Source organism: Cololabis saira, chromosome 16 (genome assembly GCF_033807715.1).
Source record: "Cololabis saira isolate AMF1-May2022 chromosome 16, fColSai1.1, whole genome shotgun sequence".
NCBI classification, from domain to species: Eukaryota; Metazoa; Chordata; class Actinopteri; order Beloniformes; family Belonidae; genus Cololabis; species Cololabis saira.
Window position 1 is genome coordinate 22,376,928 of NC_084602.1, and position 25,864 is coordinate 22,402,791.

A 25,864-nucleotide genomic window follows, 5' to 3' on the forward strand; every position below is an offset into this window, starting at 1 on the left:
TAACTGTTAACACTTCAGACTTTTAAAGTCTTAGCATCCTTTGTTCGGATACTGTGTGGCAAAATCTAAGGAAACTGTTTTTTTTAGTCACAATGAATCACCGCCCTGCTTTCATCTTAAATGAAATATTGCATCACCCCAAACATGACTGTCAGATTAATATCCACTGTGAGTCAGTGAGATGAGCCTAGAAGTTTCAAGACAGTTTGTGCCCACATTCCAGCCCGCCCATCATCTGAAATGTGACATCTTGAATATATCATCTTTTTAACTGGAAATGTTTTGTTGTTTGATGAGCTACAGATGTTGGTGTCTGTTTTTAGCTTTATTCAAGTTTTAGTCCTTTATTTTGAAAGTGGGCACACAAAACTGTCACACAGCCAGTGTGTTTCAGCCTGTGTGCATTTGTAATTTTCCAGAACAGGGTCACATCATTGAGAAAGTATTCCATCTGCTCACTCAGTCTTTCCTGGATTTAACACATTGACTTTTCTGGGAATCTTTGGCTGGTTTGTTTAAAACTAAATGTTAGAGCTCTTTGCATGTCTGTGCAGTGCAGCTAGGAGCAAAAACTGAAACGCAGGCCACAAAATAATGCTCAGAAAAGCGCTTTTTCATTTTTTATAAAAAGGAGGAAAAGTCATTGAAACACAACAGCATATCAAATACATCCTGCAGATCCTGCATGAACATGACAGTTGAAACAGAGTATATTTTAAAAGTTGGTCTTGTAGGAGTGCATAAGAGTTTGGTCAGAGGCCTCGTTTCTTCTCAAGCTGTGTTTGACTTCAGTTTTTAGCACACTCAAATTTCTAGAGAACTTGAGTGTCCTATACAAACGGCAGCAAAATGTCTTAGATGAGACCAAACATACTGAAAAGATTGGCACAAATAGAAGATTTCTGTGCTTCTTATATTTCAAGCAGTTCAGTTGAAGTGAAGGAAAAGTTTCTAAACTCCTCCTGGTTGATGGAAGGGATCACAGGGTCGTCAATGGGTGTGAGTGTAGGCTCTTCCTGAGTAAAATCTGGGTCAAAGTTGTTGACATCCTCTGGTGTTTTCTGGAAGAGAATAACAATATAGTATCAAAAGACAACTTCAGCCTCACAAGACCACAAAAAGTTATTCCCTTTCACTTTCATGACTTACAATCCGTGGCTTAAAAGGTGGCTCTATTTCTCTACGATTTAATTTCTCCCAATCAATACTGATGAAGAAGGCGTGGGCGGTTACAGCGCTCTCCCCACCCTCCGTCGCCACGCAGCCAAGACGCCGCGCTGGGTTTTTGGTCAGGAACTGTGGAAGTCAGGGAAAAAAAAGGAATGAAATCACAAATGAAAATGAATAAGGACCCACGGAAAACCAGTTTGAGCATGCCTTTGATTCAAAATAAAAGTAAACTGTTTTGTGTCAGGTGATTCGAGCTGACTGCTTCTGAAGAAATGAAATTCACATAACTCAGCTGGATCCAACTAGATACTTCTGGAGGAATGCCAAACTGGATTCAAGCCAGAAGTCCATCCAGTCAGTCTCCGCCTCCCAGTTCCCACACCCACTTAGACACACACACACACACACACACACTCGCATAGAGGATTGTATCTGGCACCTCCCACTTGGACGAGGTTCAGCTCAGCTTTGTAAAGTGCAACTGAGGTGTCTCAACTTCCTAGTTTGTACACAATAAACAATAGTGAATCACCAGCAGGACTCCAACTGCTTTTCCGACTGCAAAGATTTGGGAGGGGACCACAAACAAAGACTGAAAAAACACTGTTTGACCTTGTTACTGAGAAAAAACACAAAAAGAGGAATATATTCTCCAAAATTCTGTCGTAGTTTAAGAGTCTATCAGTGCCATAAGACTGACACTTAACACAACAAACTGAGGAATCTGTCTCCATAGTGACAGTTTCCAGATTACCTTGAAGGCATTGGATAGACCTCTATGTTTTGTCACCCAAACACAATCAGCTACCAGTCACTTGAACCGAGCCCTTGCATGCCTCAACAAAACAAAGTTCCCAGTATGAGGGAGCAGCTGTGTTTCAACTGCACTTCTCAGTTCCTCCAGAATAAACACCACAAAACATACAATATTTATTCGCTTCATGAAGGCCTTGTGTGCAAATTATTCCCAGTCTTTAGATCAGCGCCATTAGAACATTTCTTTCTAGCCAAGTTGGGAAAAAGAGATGAGACTGCTCTGGACAAGGCATTTATATACTGTATTTCCCAAGGGTTATAAAAAAAAACTGCAAGGTGCAAGGGTTTCAAAGTTACCTTGCAAGATAGAGGGATAGTTCTGAAAGTCAGGAAATCACAATTCTGAGAAAACACCTGCCTGAGTACAGCAACTGAACTGACATGGGGGCCACAGTATCACGATCTGACCACTGACCTTGTAGGGAATCTGAGAGTAGCGTTATACTATAATGAAATAGTGATGAAAGACGTTCAGCCCCGAGTCCAGTGAACAGCAAAAGGCGTCCAACCACACATGGCTGGGACCGGTGGGAACTGCTTGCAGAAATGTTTATTCTTTTGCTTCTGGAATTTGCCGAGGAGGTGTACGTGCCAGGAGGCCCCAATTGGTTGGAAAATGCAATGCCAACTTAGGACAGCTATTCCTCTGAACTATAAAAGATATGAAGGCCAGGACATTAGGAAGAAAGTGACGGCAGTACAGGTTTTTCCGATGCACGCCTCTACTGTGGAAATGGGGAACTGATCTCTTCATGGAAATGTTCTGCTATATCACCCTTTATTATCTATATTCTATTCTTAATGCCACTAACATTACATATTTTTTGCAGTGTGATTGGGAAGGGAAGATGCAGGGTAATGCTAGTGCAGTTACATGCAGAGACTTGCTGCCGTGAGCAGGGTTTTGATTGTCTTCTGCAGTTAGTTTTAAAAAAAAGACCAAAGTAGCATAATGTATAAGTGGGGTGCTGAAAGTGGAATTAACTTTGAATAAAACAGTCTAACAGGGGTCAATCAGTTCAGGAGACTGCAGACCACAAAATGCATTCCAGTCAAGCTGAGGTAATCTTTCCATAGCTACATGTTAGTTGTGCCATCCTCAGAACCAGACCTGCCAAGTCAGCAGTACCACACGATGAAGCTGTTCTCTTTGCAAAAGATACAAAGCAGCCAGATGAGACACTTCTAAAATGTAAAACCAACATTTCCTATAATTCACTTATAAATTAACAATACAATGTTGGTTCAAGCTTATGACATATAAGGATTTGGTGTTTTATGTCTTAAACTGTACTCTATAAAGAAGAAAAAAGACACAAAAAAAAAAAAAAAAAAAAAAAAAATCACATTTGAGGTTTTACCCCTTTAGACTGTGGCTGTGCTTAAAAAAAAAAAAAAAAAAACAACCTTTAATAAACTGTGGTTTTTCTTAAAATTGTCCACTTTAGGTTATTTTTCAGCCTTTGAAGAAACTGGAAACATGACATACTTGAAACTTAAGATTTTAATGTAAATTGGGTAGTCTAGGTGCTGCCCTGATGTTTTCCAATTATAAATAGATAAAAATAAATAAATAGATGAAGCAACATTGTGTTGTATCATGCTGACATTTGATGTAGTTTTTGGATATGTCAGGGAATAATGATAAACTAATTAATACAAAATGAAAAGCTTTACAGAAATCATCAAAAGAATGTTTCTGTGTTGAATCGACCCTATTTAATACTGTATACTCAAAAATGGTGATATTACTTTAGACATCCTCACAAAACCCTGGACAACACGGCAGCTGAGCTCGTCTAACTTGCTTACAATGACGAGGAGGACCTCGCAGAGGATCAGCCATCAGTAAAAATAGAGCCGCGGCCTTCAAATCCATTCACACCATCGTGTAACGTGTGACACTAAGAACAAATCTGCATGGGAGATTGGACTGGCGACTCCTCAAGAACGCTGAAATAACAACAATGATACAGGGAGAACAGTGTGAAAGACTGGAGGAATGGAGGGAGGAGGAGCAATCATATTTATAGCCTATGTACTGTGGCTGGCCAGTGAACCATGCCTTAATATAGTTACGCAACAGACCTGGGCCAAACAGCTGGCTGGCAGACTCCCAAGAGTCGCCAGCCCCTGTGCAGTCTGAGTTTATCAGTCAGCCTGAAAGACAACAAGTAACAACCCCTGATGACAGAAACCCATAGAACCTAACCTTTAGTACTTCACCCACACCATTCTGCTCTACCAAGCTACACTAGAGCTCTGTCCTTTAACTTATTGCTTTAATGCACAAGTCTGCTCAAAGGTCCATTGAGAAGTTGATTTCCTCCATTGGCTACCTATTTTTTTTTTTTAAGTGTCAAAGGCCCTTCCTGCAGCTGTGTAACAGACACCAAGTCAGACAGAGGCAATCCAGGGGAAGTAACTGTCTGCTAAAAGGACAAACACTCCCAATCCAAGCCTTCATCCAGAGTCATACATTAATGTTTTATAGCTCATAAAAAATGAATGAATGTAAAATGAATGTAGACTCACAGCTTTGAGTATGTCGACTGACTCTGTACTGAGCCAAGACGCATAAACTATCTCTTCATTGAGGATGGCTTCAAAGAGGTCGTCTTCATTTTCTGCCTCGAAGGGGGCGTGTCCCGACAGCATTTCATACAGCAGCACCCCGAGGGCCCACCAATCCACAGAGGGGCCGTACAGCATCTCCTGCAGGATCTGAGGAAACATGTCAGATACAGTTAAATGTTACTACACAAAGAGCATTAGACAGCTAATGTGTGGGTGTGCTGCATTAGTGGGACATACTGAGAAGCACGTGTTGAAGACAACAAAAGAGTCTTTTACACATTCAGAGATGGACTGAGGAGCTGGATAATCTTAACTCCTCATTAAAACTAATGAGGAGATCTGGGCTTCCCAAGTAAATAGAGAAGTTGGCTCGCACACGTGCTGCCTTCCAGTCAGTCGGGATGGAGTGTAAAGTGGAGAACAGTGACCACAATGTTTGCTTTTCCTAAGATGGTCTGATGGAGAAACTGGAAATTGCATCATTGGGACTCAGTTACTGGTCTGCAGGAAGCTAAATATGGTTTGATTTATTCGTTGGTTTAAACAGTTTGTAAAGAAAAAGGAAATGCATTAAATATTGCATAATGATTTTATGTTTTGTTCTCATGTTAAAATAAACTGAGTACATTTTTCTTTCCTCAGTTCTCCACAACAATGAATGTTTTATAAATGCATTAAGAATAAAAGGCAAGCCAGTCAGACAAGCATTATAATGCCCAGAATTAACCTGTGGTGCAACTTTTTTTCTATTGTTGACTCACTGGGATGCTTTCGGAAACTAACTGTCCAGCTAGAGTTTTTTTTAAAGGAGACAAAAATGCACTTCCTGGCATCTTTGTGTCAGAGAAACAGCTGTTGGGAGTATAGTAGTATAGAGCAGGGGTCTGCAACCTTTATTATCAAAAGAGCCATTTTGCACCCACTTCTACAAAAAATATTTTCGGGAGCCACAAGAAATAACAGAGATTTGAAAAGTTATCATCTTTTCTTTATTTTACCTGTTACAACCCCTAAATATAACAACAGAAGTGCAGTGTGCATTTGTAGGCGTACTTTGAAATAGGCCTACAGTTCACAGTTTAATTTATTTCAGTCTATATTTGTGTAAAAGTAAAACAAAAAATATCCCACTTTAATATAAATAAAAAATGTAGCTGCAGCTTAGAAGCTTTAAAAATAAATATAGAAATATAGAAATTAAAAATAGTTCTTTTAAAATTAGATGGCATCAACTCAAACTCCAAGATAACTGCCCAACAAAATAAACTAATAATATGACTAAAAATGAATTCAGAAATATCATTTATTTATGTTGGGGTTTTTTTTCAAGGCCAAAGGGAGCCGCTACAATGAGGATGAAGAGCCGCAGGTTGCAGACCCCTGGTATAGAGTATAGTAGTCAACTTCATAGTTTCTGGGATGGGTGCTGGAAGGTGTGCTGTCTGGGGACGGCATTGCCCTACTGGTGGACTTCAACACTCCTGTGGGCAACCACCGTTAACCCTGCAGGGGTTTTTCTGTACCTACCCACACAAGCAGTGAAGTCCCCCAGTAGAGCAAAAGTAAAACCTGTGGGGTGGTGATTGGTAGAAAAAGCCCCCCGGATCTGAAATCTAGCAGTGTCTGGTTGTTGGACCACTGCACTAGTTTATTCACAACAAAGACAAAGTTAGATAAGGATGTTTCCAGGTGGGGTACTTGGCACCAGAACGTCCTAGGTCACAAGATGACAACGGTTATTGTAATGCAGCAATTGGACCTGCAACTATAGTGCTTTTATATAACAATCGCGCTATAAAAGACATCTGGGGAGCCTCTCTTCCCTGTCTCCAGTCTCCAACTGTGCATTTACAGTGAACCCAGGAAGGTGTAATACTGCCTCTCCAGTCTGTGCGTTCACAGAGCATTATGATATTCCATGATCTAAAGACAGCCTCTTTTCTCTGCTTCATAGTCTACAGCCGGCAACAAGTCTCTAATATCTCTGATCACTGCATGTCTTACTCAACTGTTGCTTTCTACCTACAACTCTTGTTTTATTCAGCATATTCAGTCTTTTTTTTAATGCAGTCATAAAGAAAGTTTCTACCTGGCTGTCTAATGGGGGACACACATCTTCCCAGTTCCCCTGTGGCTGAAGGAGCTCATGCTGTTATTACAGCTGGAGGAGGAGCTGCAGCTGATGGATGCTCCTCCAGGTTGCCCAACATGACAACAGGCTCCACTGAGTAGTTGGTACCTCGAGTCGACTACGGTTGAAAACAGTGTTTCTTTTTTAACCTTGAACACCTCTGTCAGACAGCACACAGGTCTGAGTCTCACTGTCCTATTACAGCTTTGTTACTACCTCCCAGTGCAGTGCAGCTGTTACCGTTGTTAACCGCTGTTCCGCCTCCTGTGGGATTTCCACAGCACAGTGAGGTGGAACAAACAACTGAAGGAACTGGACGTATATGTCATGGACAATGGTGAAGAGCAGACCTATGCTGTCCTTTATGTGGGGGTTAGTGCCTCCTCCATCTCCCGTCTCCAGATGGTTCAGAATGCTGCAGCACGCCTTTAAACTGGCACACGGAAACATGAGCACATTTCCCCCATTTTAGCTTCCCTCCACTGGCTGCTCATACATTCTAGGATTAATTTTAACATTTTTATTTGCTTTTAAATCCTTGAATGGTTTTGCCCGCCGTACCTCTCTGAGCTTCTACACCCTTATATGCCTAGTCGCTCTGTCAGATCAGCTGATCAGCTGTTCCTGAGAGAGCCTAAAACTAAGAGGAAGCTCAGAGGGGACCGCGCCTTCGCTGTTGCAGCTCCAAAACTTTGGAACAACCTGCCTCAGCAAATCAAACAGGTCTCCTCTCTGTCTGTTTTTAAATCCCTTCTCAAAACCCACCTTTTCTCCTTGGCTTTTAACATCTAGCAAGACAGTTGAGTTTATTTTATCCTTTTATTCTTTTATTGTATCCTATTTTATTCACTTAACTCATCATGATTGTTTTATTTATGTGTATTATGTTTTATGGTGTTTTGTTTTTGTTTTCCACTCACCTGTCCAGCAATTTGGACCATGTTGATGTTTTTAAAGTGCTTTATAAATAAACTTGACTTGACTCTTGGTTTCTCAAAATGTGTCTCTTATCTTTATTCATTTTACAAAACCTTCCACAAAGCATATTTTTGCTCCCATTTTAGATCCGGAAGTGGAACATAAAAAGACCATTTTAAATTTGGTCTGAAACACACACAAAAAAACCCAACTTACTGTACATGTTGTGATGTTCAGTGTAGGAGTTGATACTGACCTCAGGAGCAATGTAATCTGGGGTCCCACAGAAAGTTCCAGTAGCTGCACCTTCAAGGATGCCCTCCTTGCACATGCCAAAATCCGCCAGCTTACAGTGACCATCTTTGTCGAGAAGAACATTGTCCAGCTTCAGGTCCCTTGAAGACAAAACAAATACAGACAAAAATGAAGCATGAGTTGAGAAATAAGTGAAACATGTTCTCACAATTAAAACAAAATTGTAATAACAACCAAAATCCAGATCCAACTGATAAATGTTGACACATCAGATTCCGCTCAGTTTCTAGTCACAGCATGTTGTCTGCATTCAGTTCATATCTTTTCAAAAGGTAGAAATTCGGGGGTGAGACAAATAAGACCAAGCTCTGAGAATAACACGCAGGAAGAAGCTGATAGAGGACTTGATAGCTGACCAAAAAAAAACAACCCTACAACTGTCAAATGACCACTTTTGCTCCCCTGAAAGGTAATTTCCTCCTTATCCGTTTTTATTGTCTTGTTGTGAAACACATTAACTATATAAATACATGTGTTATATATACATACATAGAATGTTGTGTTAGAAGCAACTAAATAAAGCAACATATTAAGTTGAATAAATATTCTGTTTGGGTGACGAATCATATTGTATGAATAAAATCAAATCTATTACTTTAATAGTCCTATTACAAGGCTATCTCGAGTGAATCTTTCACTCATTTTTGTTCGACGCAAACTTAATTTAATAAACGAGCAAAACTACAACATTGGCAGTTGTGTTTATTTTTGCTATAGAAATTATAAATCCAGGCATAATTCATAATATCCATATTCTTTTGTCTCCACAGACAGCAATAGCAACAGTGTGTCTTTACTAAAAACACAGGACAGAGAAATAAAATCAAATGTATTGTTAGTACTAGTACCTTCTGTTTATTATGCAAACTAATCTATCCATAACCAAACACTGCAGAAATCTGTTTTATGTTCATGTCAACTGGTGCTTTGTCATCTGGCGAAGAGATTAAACTTGGCGAGAGCGCGCTCCGGCATTAAGCTCTAATCTGTGATCAGGTGACGGAACTACACACAAAAGGTCATTGTGTAGAAGAGGCCTTAAGAACGACACACAATACTAGTTAACAAAGGCCGATGTTCAAAGAGGTTAGGAAAGGCATTTAACTTTAGAGGTGATTTGCTTTTAGTAATATCTAATAATTGATCCAGAGTCATTTCCATGAAACAAGATAACAAATACAGAGACACAACGCAGCACAACAAAAATAGACTGTCTAATGCAGACTCATACTCTAATAGTGTATGTTCCTCGCTGTTAGATGAACTGTCAAAAAACAAACAATTTTGATGTTTACACATCATGACCAGCCAACTGGAGAGTACACAGACTAGAGCTTGTTGGTGCTTGAACTGCAGTAAAAGAAGCAGGAGAAATGAAACGAGAACTCAGTCTGAAGATATTCATGCTTAAACAGGGATCTGTGATGTTCTGTTACAGATATACAAACAGTTCTGTTGTTTGGTGGTGCATGTTTTTATGCTGGCAGAACGATGGGGGTTGTAGTGGTGGTTAGACCCCAAAAAAGGTGTGGGGGGTTGTGGGGCTGATGGCCTGGTGACTCTCTGACAGCTGGAGTGGAATCAGCCCCTGAAGATGAGTTTTTATCCTTCATCGAGTAAACTCACCACCCTGTAAACGCAAGTCAAGCCCAGACTCAGACTTTGAACCTTTGTTTATGCAAATGAGCTCAGCTGGACACCTTGGAATCCATAGTAACGGAAAACTGAGGGAGCCGCTGACATCTGGAGAGGGTTCTTAACGACTAATTGGGTAAGAGACCGAGTTGAACGCATAAGAAATTTCCAGAAAACAAAAGAGGATGTCCTGACAGATGCTATGACGCACAGAGTGAATTCTTTTTTTCTTTGTGGTTAGAGTGTTAAAACACATCTGTGCAAATCATGAGAGCTTCTGACATTTTTATACTGCAGGTAATTATAGGTCCATGATGCATTTTTAAAATAAGATGCAAAAGAACCCAGTTACTTTGTTGCGAGTTAAGAATTCCCTGTTCATTCTTCCACTCTTGCCTCATTAAAGTGCCATATCATCTGAGTGTTTACCCCCATCAATCTGTACTTAGTCAGCTCTCCTCCCCACAAATAATTATTAGTTAGCCATGGTGTTCAAACTGTGAAATTAACCATTAAAATATCAAAAGCTTAATTTTAAAACCAAGATTTCAAGCTTCTTTCAAAGAACACAAACGTGGTCACAGTGTGACATCAACCTTTACCCACAGCAACAAGAGCCACACAAAGATAACAAGTCAAGTCATGAGAATGCATGCATGAGACCACCACGGCTCCAGTTTTATATTAAGGAGGCAGACAGCGCTTTGTTGTTCCTACTTTGCTCTGCAAGCTACTATTCTGGTCCACTAAACTGCTGTAATTGTAGCGTACAAGATTTACATGCCCTGTTCAGCCAACAGTCATGATATTTAGTGCAGACTGACACGGGACACACGGACAACTAAATATAGCTCAGAATTTACTGTTAGCCCACATGATGTCCCCCTTCCCTATCATCATGCACTGGTCATGGAGCCCACTGCTCCACCACCCAACTCACTGTGACGTCCAAAAAAGGCCTCAAGCTACACACACTGGTCATACAGCGTGAAAAGTAGTGTTCAACCTCTATAAAGCTGAATTAAATGAATGTATAAAACTGACAGTTACTAGATGAAGCTTGAGAATCTCTCGGAATTACCAGGATTTCTGAATGGATTACTGATAAAAGTGAGGTCCGACTCTCTTCTGAGTCATAACTGCAGATGAACAGACTCTGAAACTGGTTAAATCTCAGCAAAAACTACCTCCATCAGCAACTACGGGAGACACTTCTGCAACGATGAGGAAGAATTATGAATCACTGATGTAGAAAAGGGTTTTCAATCAAAGAAGGCTGCTTGGGCAAACCATCATCTTTGAGAGCTGCTTTACATCTCACACTGTACAACTGGCAACTGTTTACTCTTGAGTATTACATCAAGAATGCTATGTGTAGACTTTAAGATGATAAGACCACCTGAATCACAGGATATGACAGATGTAGAGACAATGAGCAAACTAAGAAAGTGAATTGGACTTCACTGGTATCTTTTACACTCATCTAAAATATTTCAAAAAGAAGCGGCGAAGGAGGAGAACGTGGTTGAGGTCATGGTTAGGGGAGAGGAAGCAATTTGCAATAATTATTTTCATGTAGCATTTTAATTGGCTAGTCAGCCGATGAAGTTGGATTTCTGTCAGAAAATGATCTTGCACAATATTTTGTTGACGAAACCTACGAGATGGTTGTCACCAACTCACTCACAATGTACGATATAGGACCAGCAAAGAAACCACAATCAAAGATTCTGCCATGATTTTGGTCATCTTCAGACTAAAACAGCCCAGACCTGTGCAGCGTACACCAGGCATAACTCATAGTGCAACATCTCAGTTGAGAAGAATTACATTTTCTTCTTATCAAACCATTTTACTTTAATGTCCTTGACTCCCTGTCAACCAAACTCCAACGAGGTTCAGACGTTGTTTTGCAGTTGCTGTCTGACATCTTATCTCAATGCTATATAAAATAATTGCTCCCCAGATAGTTGTGGAAGGAAGCCTTGGACCTTGATGCTCCCTCCAACATGCCTCACAACTGGTGGGAGATTTCAGCCCTCACATGACGCACATCCTAGTGGACTAGTGTAAACATTTTTTTGCAACGAAAAGAGATGCAGGCGACTTGCAGAAACTTATGGTACTCTTTGTCTGATATCCACCTCTACTGAGAGTATCAACAGTTCAAATTTTCACCACATGAATAAAGTCTGTTGTATTGTACATTGTTTTGAAACACGGCCATGGCCTTTTCCAGCTTTGCACAACTCAATGCTCTGAGTGAGGCATAGTTCATAACAACCAATCCTGATAAGACTACATTTTGGACAGTAACCAGACTTGGTATGTCGACATTTATAAGGAGGGACACATCTCACATCTCATCATCTCTGGAGGAACACCTGACTCCAGGTCATTTTTAGAGGGGCCTTTAACACACAGACTGTCACATAGGGGAAGAAACATCCACAAGTATGATTAATCAATGCAGCAATCTTGATATTTCCACAAGGTTCATGAACTTTTGCTTGTACCCGTAATGTTAAAAATGACAAAACTTTTGATCAAAAGTGCCAGTCGAGCTCCAAATATGCTCAATCCTACAAATAATAAACAGAAACTTGATGGTCAACGGACTCCAAGTTAAACTAAGACCGTCAATATTGACATTTCAAGTCATTTCGTATGTCTAGATATGGTCATCTTGAGAAACATGAGCTGTGTTTTTAAGGTGCAAAAGAAATCTTTTTTAAAATGCAATTGTTCTCTTGAGTGGTAGAGCAAGCTTGACTTCGTTTTGTGTGCCTGAGTCAAACCTGTAGATGATGCCTTTGCTGTGCAGGAACATGAGAGCAGAAGTGATCTCTGCTGTGTAGAAACGCGCTCTGCCCTCGTCGAACTTCCTGGACTTCTGGATGTGGAACATGAGATCGCCACCATTAACGAACTCCATCACAAAGAAGAGACGGTCCTGTCATATGAATGAGGGGATGACATTTACACAGATGCACACAGACCACCGCAGCCTCACAGAGGTGACAATGTTATTAAAGAATCAGGGAGTGTGGCTTCAGCGAGATTGCCTCGAGGTTGGTACATGGCTGCCTCTCATACATTTCTGATGTCTGTTTAATATGTTTCTGTGAAACCAACCACAGTTGGAAGTAAGGGAAAACTGGAAGTGGTAATAAAACCCATCAATCTTTCTTTTCTCATTACAGACTATGGTCAATAAGTGATCTAGAAAATGGGAAGCCTGGGGAGAAAAAAAGAAGAAAAACACTGCAAAAGCACATGATTTACGAATCTGCCGGCGAGGCGATCTGAACATTCACACGTGTCTGACTCTGCTTCAGTCTGTAACTGACATCTGTCTTAAAGCCAGCAATTACGTTAGGTTAAAAGAGAATCCTTAGAAATAATTATTAAAAGGATGTATTTTCTGTGTGACATTATTGTAGCGATGCAATGTCTTATAAAGACTTGTGTCGCAGGGGAAGAAGAGAGCTCTCTGATCTGGCAAAGGTCTTAAAAGTACAGAAACTTATTGGTTTACAATTCTTTATTTTTTTATATTGTTATACAAAAAAAAACCAAAAAAACTGTTGAGCTGAAAGATGTCAACAAGCACAATTTTATTTCAAATATCTTTTTACCTCAAAATTATAAATTCAAGTAAGCACATATAGAAATCCCTGCACTTGGGGTTTAAAATTCACAAAAAATATAGCTGCTTCTTAAGAAATCTTGACTCAAGAGCTCGTGAGAACTCAATAGAGCATGCGAGAAAAGATCCTGTTTCCTGTTTAACTGTTAAGATGGTTGTGCACAGTTCCAAAAAACAATTCTCTTGAGCCAGAAAGTGGTGAAAGAACAAACATACTACACCAACGAGGGAATCACACTTCTTCTAATTAGAAAAGTGATGTCATTTGTATGACTACTACTCAGGAAACAGGTGATAAGAATAAAATGCTATATAAAATCAAGCAAGGTGGATTAACATTGGTGTTGCAAACTAAAGGAATGAGTCAAGTAGGTCAGCAATGATCCAAATAACTAAAGCAGATTAGGAGCATCCCATGTGAGACAACAGCTCTGCCGGTGTGGCATCTCATGTCAGGGGCAGGACAGAGGAGCTGCTGCCCCCTGCTGTACAAACTCATGAGATGCAACGTGAAGCACTTGACCAGCAGTGTGCAGAAAACAGAAACCAGTCTGAGAAGTGAGTGGAATATTTCCCGTGGTGCTCAGACCATTAATGGTTTATATGAACAGCAGCTGGATAACATGCAAAGACTGACCCTCATATACACATAACTGAAGTGTTTCACCTACCGGGGTCTGGAAGCAGCAGTAGAGTTGTGTGAGGTAGGGATGACAGCGGGCCAAGGACAGCACCCGTTTTTCTGTCATGGTACACTCGACATCGTCATCCTGCAATATTATGTCCTTCTTCAAAACCTTCACAGCAAAAACACGGTCTTTGCCATTTAGTCTGGCCAGCATCACCTGCGGACACATTAAAAAAATCACACCACACAGTTACAGCGGCCTGTTACTTTCCTGGAAATGCACGGCGTGTTATTGCCTCCCTGCCTGAAGCTGAGTTGCGGGCAGGGAAGAGGAGCCGGGAGACGTTATCGAGGGACACTGACTGTTTGGTTGGTCTTGCTGGCATCACCAAAATTTGAATCTAAATTTACAGATGGCCTAGCTACGGTCTGTTGGAGCTCATTAACTATGCTCAAAGGTCGTGGAGAGCCAATCAGATCAGTCTATCCTTGTTAGAGAGAATCTCTGGGTGGGCTTAACACCATGATGACAGAGCGACGATGTAACCTGGATGTAAACAGTAGAAATGGCTGCAACTGAGGAATAACGGCAGTCTGAAGCAGCTTTGGCATCAACAGTCTTGCGTGACAATCTCCTAGGGATTGTGGGTGAAGAGGCCCATCTCATTTACAAGAGGTAAGTGGCATCCGGTAAACTTGCTCTAACAATAAAGTAAGCTATTCAAGAAGTAATCTGATGTGATTATGTCTGTCAAATGTAAGTAGTAGCCATCTGATGTGAGAGATATTGGTTGAATGTTTGAGCTCCCCAGTTATTTTTAACTTCTGCTTGTTGTTGGATTCCATTTTTATAACATTGTCTTTTTCGCTCCATCAAACTCTTCTACACAACACTCTACACTCCTCTTGATTTATTTTTGTCGCCCGTAATACATCACCTTATTCGTTGCTCTGACTGGTCCTACGACTAAACAATTGTGTGCATAAGCAGTTTGATAAGCAACCGTTGGTGCCACCCCCTTGGATGGGGAGACCCTACATGTTTCTAGATGTGGGTCTGATCTATTAGGCTAGCCCATACTGCATCATTCTGTTTACAACAGACCCGACCAACGTTTAATGTACCTTCAGAAGCGAGTTAATAGCAGGGCCAGGTCGACACCTGACCTCGAGTCAGTTTATGTAAAGACAGGCGACACGCTAAATCAGGGTAATAAACACAGGGTATTCAGCAATATAAAAGGAATTTCAGATTTATAAGTCAATAAACATTTCCACCGAAGCCCAATAGATGACCAATATGCTCCTTGGATCTTGTTTACAGTGTTGGCTCTGTGTTTGATTAATATAAACAAATATCTAGAAATAAAGCATCTGCAGAACAAGATTATTGTCATCAGAAGCATTTCAGTTTTAAGAAATTGTCCAAGAAGTATTCTGAGTAGTATTAACTAATCATACTTCTGCAAGCTTTGCACACAAGTAATTTTTCATGTGGAGGACGAAACTGGAACATATTTACTTCTCATTTTTATTATCTACTTTAAACCTGTTTAAACATGCTAAAAAATGTCATGCAAGAGATTCTGCCATCTCATATATCCGCTGGTTACAAAGAGAACCAAGAAGAGTGTTCACTGTCTGAAGAAGTACAGTGACTAGACCACAGCCGGTGGCTTCCCAGATTGTATGAAATACGGGACACAATTTACCAGTTGCAGACTTATGGAAAGAGGTTTTAACCATCTACAGCAATTTCTTTTTTGGATCAATCTGCTTGGTGCTTTATTTTTTTGTTTTTCTTTACACTGTACACTTAAAAAATGTCCTAAAAGTTGCAGTTGCACCTTCATTCAGTCGATAAATACTGTAATAGTTATTACTTGCAACAAAAACCCAAAATTTCAGAGGTAAGCTCCTCCAAACAAACTATTTTCCCGGATTATGTACAAATTCGAACTTCGACCTCATTCACTATATTGATACCGAATCCGATTCTGTCCTTAAAACCCCCCGTGTTATTCTCACCTTGCCAAAGCTCCCCTTGCCGAGCACTTGAAGGAATGTGAAGTCTGAAATTCCCAGCCGGGGGGCCTGCTGCTCAGTTTCTGCACTCGTACTCTCACTGCTCTCCGAGGGCACCCTCCTCTGCTCTGAGCTCTTTCCCTACAAGTTCCAAAAGGGTTCATTTGCAAAGTCACATTCATGTTGAAAATATCTGAATTATTCTGAAAAACAGCACTCCTTCATACCAGCGTGTTTCGTTTAGAAAGTCCTCCTGCCTGCAGACCCATCTCTGCAAGCTTATTGGCCAGTTCCACGCTGTTGACCCCGCAGTTTGGTGCAACGTTGCCTTTGCAGCGGATGTGAACATTCATTTTGCATACTACAAAGAGAAACCATACCACCACTCAACAAAAAATAAATGGCAGTCATTATTTTTAGAAGCAAAAAGAAAAAAAACCCTTGCCAACTCTTACTTTTACAGTGCAGCCCCTGTCTGACGAGTCCCCACAGCAGCGAGCCGCAGTGGTCACAGAAGGTTGGCGACTTGTAGTTGTGGATGTTGAACTTATGAGGGACGTTGATGCTGAAGCCTTGAATTTTGGGCTGCAGAGAGATGCAAACACATATTAAAAGCAAGAGTATATTGATGATATATGGCATCATTTGATATATCCAAACTGGCAGATAGAGTGCATTTAGAAAACAACACGCAAGTTCCTGTTTTTACCAAAGTGGGACCGAGATGTTATTAATTGTTGCATTTGCTCAGAATTTCCCCAAGGAAGAGAAACTTGCGCTGTTCAGCAAAGACAGTACATTAGAGCCACGCCATCCATGCAAAAGTGTGCCTATATTTATAGAAACATGTATAAAAAGCACAGAAAAGTGTGTGGACAGTGTGCATGTGTAAGATTATGGTGAAGTACAGTGTTGTGGTTCAGTGATCCACTGTGACAAGAACAGGAAGCGATGCAGCTCACTAATCATTGCAGGTGTTGGTCCAGAGTGGGTGTGCAATGTGTAGTAGACACGGCTACTTTTTTCACATCTCACAATAAAAAAAAAAAAACATTTAAAAAAAAAAAAGGCTGTTTGAAGTTTGGTAGCAGTGACAACAAATACCAAAAACCTTCAGACACACAGTTTTTTTTTACTAATTCATCTGCTGACTTGAACTATTGCCACTTACCTGCTCTTTTATTGACTTCTTCATCCGAGGACAAACTGTAACAACATGCTGGTGGCATCGTTTATGAACTACACAGGTACACACTGGGGTGGGGGTGGGGTGGGGGGAGAAAACTCATTGTCAATCTCAAAACTCCTGCAGGTATGACTGAAAGAATGTGGAAAGGGAAAATAAGTTCTGCTCACCTTGACACTGGTAACCCTGCTTCCCAAACACACCCCTGTAAGAGACAAGGACACAGTTAAATCTAGTTGGCGCAGGTTACTGCAGGTTCTTGGTTGACTTTCTCACCAGATGAATTCCCTGCAGTGAAAACAGAAGGTGGGCTGACGCAGGAACGTGGACATGAACTTGTGTCCGTTGACCTGGTGGATCCTCCGTCTCACCGCCCCCTGCCGCAGTCTTGTAAACTGCTTGTAGGTCTTCTCTTGCAATACGGCATCATCTGGAAACAAGAGATTCAAAGTTTGGATGAAACAACAGAGAAGAAGGGCTCCTGCTTAATTAGAACTCAAAACACTTCCTTAAAGCTGATGCTTGAAAATGCAAATAAAAATTGGATCAGTTCCGTTTAAGTGGCTACAAGTAATATTCTCATGCTTCAATGTGACTTTAATCAAGGATTATTTGACCTATTACTTTACCATTGTGGTTGAGTTTAATTGTTTTCTTTTGATCATAGCCCAGCAGAAACCTCAGAGTTCAACTGTGAGAATAATACTGAAAGCTTTCTTGAAGGATCATTTAAGGCTCCAGCAGCAAATCAGTCCCATAGATCCTCCAGTTTTGGTTCCTTTCCATGGCGGCCATAAACCTGCCCTTGCGAGTATCAGGTGAGCCATGAACATGCACTGGGTTATTTGGGTCTCACTTAGAGCTATCCTGTACATGTCACTTTTAGCTGCAATCACATGAATCAGTCAATCTGTATCCTATTGATTTAGTCAGGGAAAAAAGTCGTTAATCAGATAAATACTACAGCTGTCAAAAATCTAGACTAGCTTCTTTAATTTCTTCTTTTTTTTGTTATTCAAACCAACAAAGCTTTATTAAATTAAATTTGAAATTACATGGAAAACTGAAAAGCAGCTAATTGTAACATGCACGGAAAATATCGGACTTCATCAATCATGATTATTAAAAATAGAAAGCGACAAAAAAAAAATGTTTAAAAAAAATGTTTTCTGTTTTCTTTACGTCTGACTCGTAATGGATTAAGTGAACACATTACCAGAATATCATCCATTACATAATTCTGATGCAACTATGTTGTGAAAACTGCTCTGAGTAATGTCTGACCCCTGCATCCATTTCCGTAATGAAGCTCTACGAGTCTAAGCACTCGTTGTCTCAGCACATGTTTAGCCAAGCAGCTTGTGAGATGAAAACCACACATGCGTTACGGAAACCTGTGTGCTCCGCCCACGCTATCCCCCCCTGCAAACAGATACAAATCTGCTGGTGGCAGTGGTGGGAAGAAAGGGGGGAGATGAATTCAGAGAAGCAGCTTCTGTATGTTGTAAGACCTCTTCTATATGCAAGACTCCTTCTCTCTGTAAACTCCATAAAGAATCAGATTGATGGATGTTATCACAGGTACACGTCTGTACGAGCATCACAGCCTTGTATATCGGGAATAACAGAAAAATATATATTTGCACTACCTTTCTGGTATTTTAAAGCAGCACAACGTAACTTTCAGCTTTTGTTGAGTTTGGCGTCTCCTTTGGACAAAAGCGGTAGTGCTTTACCAGTAGTGTGGAAGGGTTCCACTTCCTACCATGCTCCTCAAAGTTACATAGTGCCAGTGAAGGCGATACAGACCCCTCAGACCATGACAGAGGTGTCATTAAACCTGTTGTAAGTTGATGTTCCATCACAATGACTCTGGAAATATTATATTAAGGTGGAAGAGTTACGTAGTGTCGCTTTAACAGCATAGATTTTAGTTATTTGCAGACGTAAGCAGTTCCTGGTTGAGGAGGTGTATCTTTTACTTGTTTGTAGTAACATATTTTGGACTAAAAGTTAACATATTTTATCTTCAGTTTAACTTTAACATGTGTGACAAACTTCTAATTTGTCTTTCATTCCGAGCACTCCACCGTCACTTAGTGGGAAAGTGTGGACAATGCTTGGTTCTCGCACAGCAATAACTTCATTGAGCATAAATATAAATCTGAAGAAGAGCCATCATGGCCATATTTAAATCTGAAGTGTGGAACTTGTATCGTTTCCTTCTTATTTCACACGTTTATCACAGATGACACCACCAGTGACAGTTTGCTATTTGCCTCACTGTCATTCATCAATTTGGTTTTATAACCTTTAGCCTTCTTCTAAATGTTTATTTTTTTAATGTGGGGCATCAGAAACTTTTCTTGCATGCTTAATTTCTTACCACCATACCACCACATTTCTGCCACAGAGCTATGAAAGGTAGGCATGGGTGACTTATTCTGTCTTTCACTTGTCCCCACCCTTACAAACGTATGAACACGTTGCTACAGTAGCACCAGTGCACTGATGTCACAATTTAATATTCTGTTTTCTATACTTTCTTCATGACTTCTTTTGTTGTTGCTTCTTGTTATAACTGAAAGTCACTACAACGGAGCACCGTCACAGTACCAGAGACTTCGTTCAGCAAGTAACATTAATCCTATGTGAGAGCTGACCTCACAATAAAGTTCTTCCTCATCTGTTCTTCTGATCCAGCAGATTTTCTATTTTGACAGACTTTGAAACAGGACTGAGAGAGATTTATCTGTGGATCACCGGCTTTATCAACGTAATGTGAACACACTGAGCAAGATTTTGAATATAACATACCGGTACTTTCATTTTGTCATTTTGTGGACAAGTGAAAATTTTCAACAGACGCAGATGCATTAACTTCATATGAGTTGGTGTTTCTAAATCTTGGGCTCTGATAATCTGAAATCTTTTGGCCTTCAATATTTACTGACACTTTGTTTTTTTTTCCTAACCATAATAATCTATAATGTAAAATGTCCATGTTTTTTTTTTTTTTTTTCCAAGTGAATGAAATAATTCAAGAAAATAAAATATTAACTTGTTCAAGTGCTCATGTAATCTCAACTTTTACTTTATCAGCCCTGCAAAATCACTTCCGCACATCTTATTTAAATTATTAGAAGATCATGCCTGAAGACCTGGTGAGCTTCACGGTAGATTCGTAAAGAAGCGGGGGAAGGGGGAGGGGGGAATATATGGAAAATACAAATAAAAAATAAATAAAAAACTGAGGTTCTATTTGATATGCATTATGCATTTCATTATATAAAGCCTTAACATGATATCAAGTATTTCCTTTTCTTTCCTTTTCAACTTTATTATATTATTTGTTTTTTGGAGGGAGGGCACTTTAGGCCTACTGCAAATTAAAAAACTTTTTTCTTTTTTTTTTTTTAACCACATTTTGGTTAACACATGTAACCATTTCTCCTATTGAGAATAACATGCAATGAAGCATGTGCAGTATGTTATTCATGCAAATATGGTGCAACACTGTGGGCTGTTGCACGTCTTTTTTTAATTTCATTTTTTCAGACAGCGGTGATTCAATGTCTGGTAGAAAATGTAAATATGTCCCTGAGAAACACAGCATATGTTATATCTAAAATCTCAATTCCCTTTTCTGCTGCCATCTCAGAAAGAGTAATGGTACATCCCCAAACCATCAGTTTTAGACTTGTTGGTCAAAAACTTCTGGATAATTGTTAATGTCTTTGGTCAAGTGTCTATTTATTCAAAAAAAAAATATCGGGAATACTGATTCAACTGATCACAGTGCACGTTTCCACTTGATAATAAATGCTAGATGCCTCTGAGCCCAGAGATGTTGATGCCACCTATGTACAGTACATAGATAACATAAAGATTCTTTTTTATATATATATATATATATATATATATATATATATATAGCATGGCTCAAGTGCAGAAATGTATGTACATTAATGAATGAAAATAATTTTGTATAATTACTGTAAATGTAGTAACCTCTTTTTTTAAATTAAAAACTTTCCATCATTTGTGTCTGGTCATTATATTGACTTGGGCAAAGCTGTTAAACAATGAAGTGTAAAGGTCATACCATCAGTGAAAGATCCTGTGAGTGTAATAAGGACATAGACCTTGCCCTCTGGCTCCAAATCCATCTGCAGGCACAAACATAACAAAACAATTATTTTTGAAGCTCATTCAGACTCAGTTTCAATGACGGTGCAGCTATCAAACTGCATATCTTTCATTCCTTTGTGTATACATACTGTTGAAGGAATCTGGATGCCTTAACAGAAAGACACAGAGCAGGTTGGACTGGTTGCAGTGACCTCACATGTAGCAGTGAATCATAAAATAAATAAATAATAATAATAATAATCATACAGAAACTGCTTCTTTGGAGGTGGACATTGACAAGTAAGGAGAAAAAAGACATTTCCTGCTTCAACCGCTGAGTGGAAACATATGTCACTTTATGCTTAAACCAAGATCTATTTATGTTACATCCACCCTTCCTGGAAAAAACTGACACGGCAAAACAATGACATATATAGACAGAATAAAAGTCACAAACTATGACGTCTCAGTTGGCACTATTGTTGTGAAATATTGACTTCAATGAACAGATCTTTCCACTTTGTTTCAAGCAGCTTTGCTTTTGCTTTCAGCTACCTGCTCATATCCTGTCTCAATCTGCAGTCTAGACAACAAGCTGTCCACTGTGAAACTTCTCTGCGTTATCTTTGATAGTTTCACCAATGTATGTCAAAGGAGGGACGGAGGAGTTACATACGTTGACAGGTTTGTACTTTTACATGTTAGCCTTGCCCTGAGTGATTTCTAGCTGTCAAATGATTGTTTTGAAACTGTATATCTCATAAAAAGTTCTTCTCTCATAAACGTCTCTCATAAAAAGTCTTGATCACATATTAACAGAACGAAGGCTTTTAATCACCTACACCTTTAATTTCTGACAACTTTGGACAGAGAACTGCAGAATTACAGCCCTGTGTAAATCACTTTACTTGAATGCAGGTGTGTAAGCATTACAACCATAAAAAGATTCACTCAAAGTGATGCAGATTCGATCTGAAACAGGTATATGTGCTGACTGGCGACACAGAGCTGCAGTTAGAAAGCAGAACACTGAATGCTGCATCATTAAAGAGGAAGTTTTACATCTTTGTTAGGGGACAGAGCCTTTTTTCAGTCATGTAAAGAGGTCACTATAGATGGAAAAGGTCAAATGGCTATATTCAACCCACTTTCAGTTTCAGCTTAAACCCCCCCACTGTACTAGCAGATGACATGGACATTTCAACACCACAGTTCCAAATTAAGCGAAAATTTAAAAAAACTGTGAAATGATTGCATAACAAGGCAAATATGCTACTAAGAATTGTCAGTCACTGGTGGGCGTAAAAGGAAACTGGCCACTTGTGTCTAAATGTCATGTGTTAAACATCCCATGCTGGACAGTTAGACGTCTTTGGATTAAAATAATTAATTCAGCAACTTTGGGTGAGAGTTAGAGTCTAAGACAGAGCTGCAATCCCCAGTCTATTACATGGGATGAAGTGACTCTCTGTCCTGGGCTGTTTGCACATAAAAAATGAGGAAAATACCACATGAAAAGGGTAAGAAACAAAGAGAAGCAGATGGCTGGCAGCCAATAAAGAATGAGTCTGTTAGCAGAGAGCCTGTTAGCACTGATCAGCTGGTGGGAAAGCTGAGATAAACAGCGGCGTAGGCGTGTGGAGGCTTGCGCCTCGTATGCAAAAAGAACCAGCCCAGCACTTCAAATGCACAACAAACCACAGAAAGCCCTTCTTGGCCCAGATCGAGCCGATAACAACTTTTGAGTTGAAGTCTTGAAGTGACAAAGCGAGCTGTGAACCAACTTCCACTTTCATACCAGAACTGGGGTGTTAGTGAAAATGTATGCAAAGCAAATGCTAAGGTTATTATTTTTTTGCTTCAAGTTTTCTTAACTGATCTGGTGAATGCAAAAAAATTATGGCAAATTTTTGTTGGAGATAATTAACACTGCAAAATGGTGATTTAAGTGTATGCTTGTCAGGATAGCAACAAGTATTTGATATATTTCTCATTCTTCAATTTCAACAATTCAATGCATTTTATTATAATGGCTTACTTTTTTTTGTTCTAGTTTATTGGTTTTATTTACCGTTATTGTAAAAGCCCTTGTAGTCTTACAAAACACACAACAATGCTTTTAAATTGCATGTGCTTGACTTGTTGAGGGAAACCCTCAGTCAGAGAACAATGTGGCTATAAATGTGAACCATCTCTGCTTGTAGTCAGAGTTGTAGAGAGAACGTGGTGATAAATTTGCCTGAGCTCCAGGCCGCGAGAGGTTCAGGTTACGTTCAACAACACCTGCAGTGGTCTTAAGTCCTGGAGGGATGAAAGTAAGTCAGAAAAGGGAAACTCCAGTTTTGGGTTAACATTTGAAGAGACTGGAACCAATGGTTTACTTTAAACTCAGATTTTCCTCACCGTCATCTATGCATCAAAAGCATCACAAAACTGATGCTTTAAAAAATAGATTTCCTTTAATATCGTTCAACCAAATATAGTTTACTCTGTAGCCAGGCATAGCTTTAGAAATGTAATAGTTTTAAACATGCAGGGCTGGACAACACGTGCTTGTGCACTTTGCCACTCTTCTTGAGTGGAATTAGCACCTCGCCAATGCAGCGGCATGTGCGGTGAACACGCCGTATTTGCCTTTGATTAAAGTCGAAGCTTCTAAGCCAATAACTGCAAGACCCAGAGCGTTCCAGGCCAGTGCATGAAGCCTCAGAGATAGAGAAGTGCTGTGTTTAAAAGATCAAGCACTCTGTCACAAGTGAGATCTCTCAAAGAGCGTTCTGATCAGCACAAACAAGACAGATTAAATGCTGAAAAACAGGCGTGGCTACTCAATGTAATGTGTAGTAAACATGCGCTTAAGCTCTCTGAACCTGCTCTAACCTAGTGTCCTGATGGAGATGAAGAGTAGCAATACTGCAGTGAAGAGAAAAGAGCCATGTCTACTGTACGCACAGAGAACATTAAATCTTCAAAAAAATGTTTTGCACAATATAAATCTTCTTACAGAATCATATTTGTAAGAAGTCAGCTTCTAACCATCTGAATATACTTGGAATGCCTTTGGAAAAGCATTTACAACCCTATTCTGTGTTGATTTTTAATACCACCACCTGTTAATCTGGAGAAGATTATCTGCTAATATTTGGGCAAATGCATTACGATAAGAATCTATTGACACCGTTTGGTCTGTTAAATGCAAGGTACATGTTGTGCATCTTAATATCATTCGATTGTTTTTTTTTGCAAGAAAAATGAAGAAGGAAGACAATTAAAACACTGTCCGAATGCTGCCGATTTAAAATCTCAGGTAATCTACCATGGATGCCCGAGGCAGCTTTTTTACATCCTTGACTTCAGTTAACAGGAACAAGAAGAATATGTAAGGTATGTTGACTTCCACAATCACAAGAGTGTAAAACATTTGTGAGGGGAATACCTAAAACATCGTCTACCAATTTAACTCAAGATTGTTTAATCCGTGAATCTTTTTCCACACTTTAATATTGATAATTTTTTAAAGAAAACTGGATTTTTTTTTAAAGATCACACTGGAAACAAGCTGCTTTAAGAGTCATCCTGCGGCCCTGCATCACCATGTGTGTTGAACTGGAGACGAGATATCACAGAAATACTGAATGAATCCAGTACTTGCACCATTTCCTGTATTTTTAGTTTCCCAATCTTCTGATATGACAATTTGCTAAATCTAAATTTTCATTTTGGCCAAAGACAAGGCATCTTTTTAGTTTCCCAATCTTCTGATTTGACAATTTGCTAAATCTAAATTTTCATTTTGGCCAAAGACAAGGCATCTTTCAACATTTGCCAAACAATTTATCCAATAAAAATATAAAAATAAAGAATGTTATTGTGATTTGAAATAAGTGTTTCATGGGTGTGCTACTAGTGCATCACATCTTGGTTTGAAGCCCACTGAAAGCAATAATATGTAAAAAAAACAAAAAAATACAAATTAAATAATAACATAGCAGAAACTTTGAGAGGGCAAATTTGATGCAAAATGGCTAAAAGCAAAAGGTAAATAAATGAATAGTGATGCAAAGATGCAAAATAAATAAGTACTTGGTCACATGTATCTGACAACCCAGACGGATGACTGCATAAGCTGGGACTCAGCTGCTCTGTGTCCAGGGACTCCTTAAAAGATTGATCTGACCGTGTTTAAAAGTTCATGATTGCACATTACAAACATTTTATTCAGGAGTTTTCACTTCACACTCACCCAGCCTTCAAAGGTTTCTCCTGTGTTGGAGGTTTCGATCAGGTCCTCGAACTGGATGGTGCAGTTGGCCACAAAGTCATCATATCCTATTGGAGTGTCGTGGAAAACCGCCAGCTCTATCTGCTTACCGTCGTTCACGTTGAGGCAGAACTCCTCGTTATAAGTGGGAGTGTTGGTTTTCTGTTTGGTGTGAGTTTGTCCGATTTTGCAGTCGTCCACTTTCACAATAATGTAGGGGTCCAGAGCTGGAGGAGACTTGCTGAAGATGACAGAGTGGCGCAGGGAGAAGGTTGTCGGCTTGAGGTCGAGCGCCTCTCCGATCCGGAGCTTCAGATAACCGTTAAACTTCATTTTAACACACTTTTACGCACGCGTAAAATGTCCAGGAAAAAAAAAAAACAACACGAAAAACTAAAACAATATCCGTAAAAATAACACAA

The 25,864-nt window shown here is 39.7% G+C and overlaps 1 protein-coding gene across 1 annotated transcript; it reads right to left on the reverse strand.

The window, feature by feature from the left end:
- Window positions 1–337: 337 nt before the first annotated feature.
- Window positions 338–25,864, reverse strand: prkcha (protein kinase C, eta, a). The gene is made up of 14 exons (XM_061743024.1): window positions 25,425–25,864; window positions 21,156–21,219; window positions 17,327–17,480; window positions 17,221–17,255; window positions 17,036–17,118; window positions 16,320–16,449; window positions 16,092–16,225; window positions 15,868–16,005; window positions 13,883–14,056; window positions 12,361–12,515; window positions 7,869–8,007; window positions 4,522–4,710; window positions 1,150–1,296; window positions 338–1,061 (listed from the first exon to the last, which is right to left on the reverse strand). Exons 1-14 carry the CDS (start codon window positions 25,773–25,775, stop codon window positions 912–914), a joined length of 2,043 nt encoding a protein of 680 aa, XP_061599008.1. The 5' UTR covers window positions 25,776–25,864; the 3' UTR covers window positions 338–911.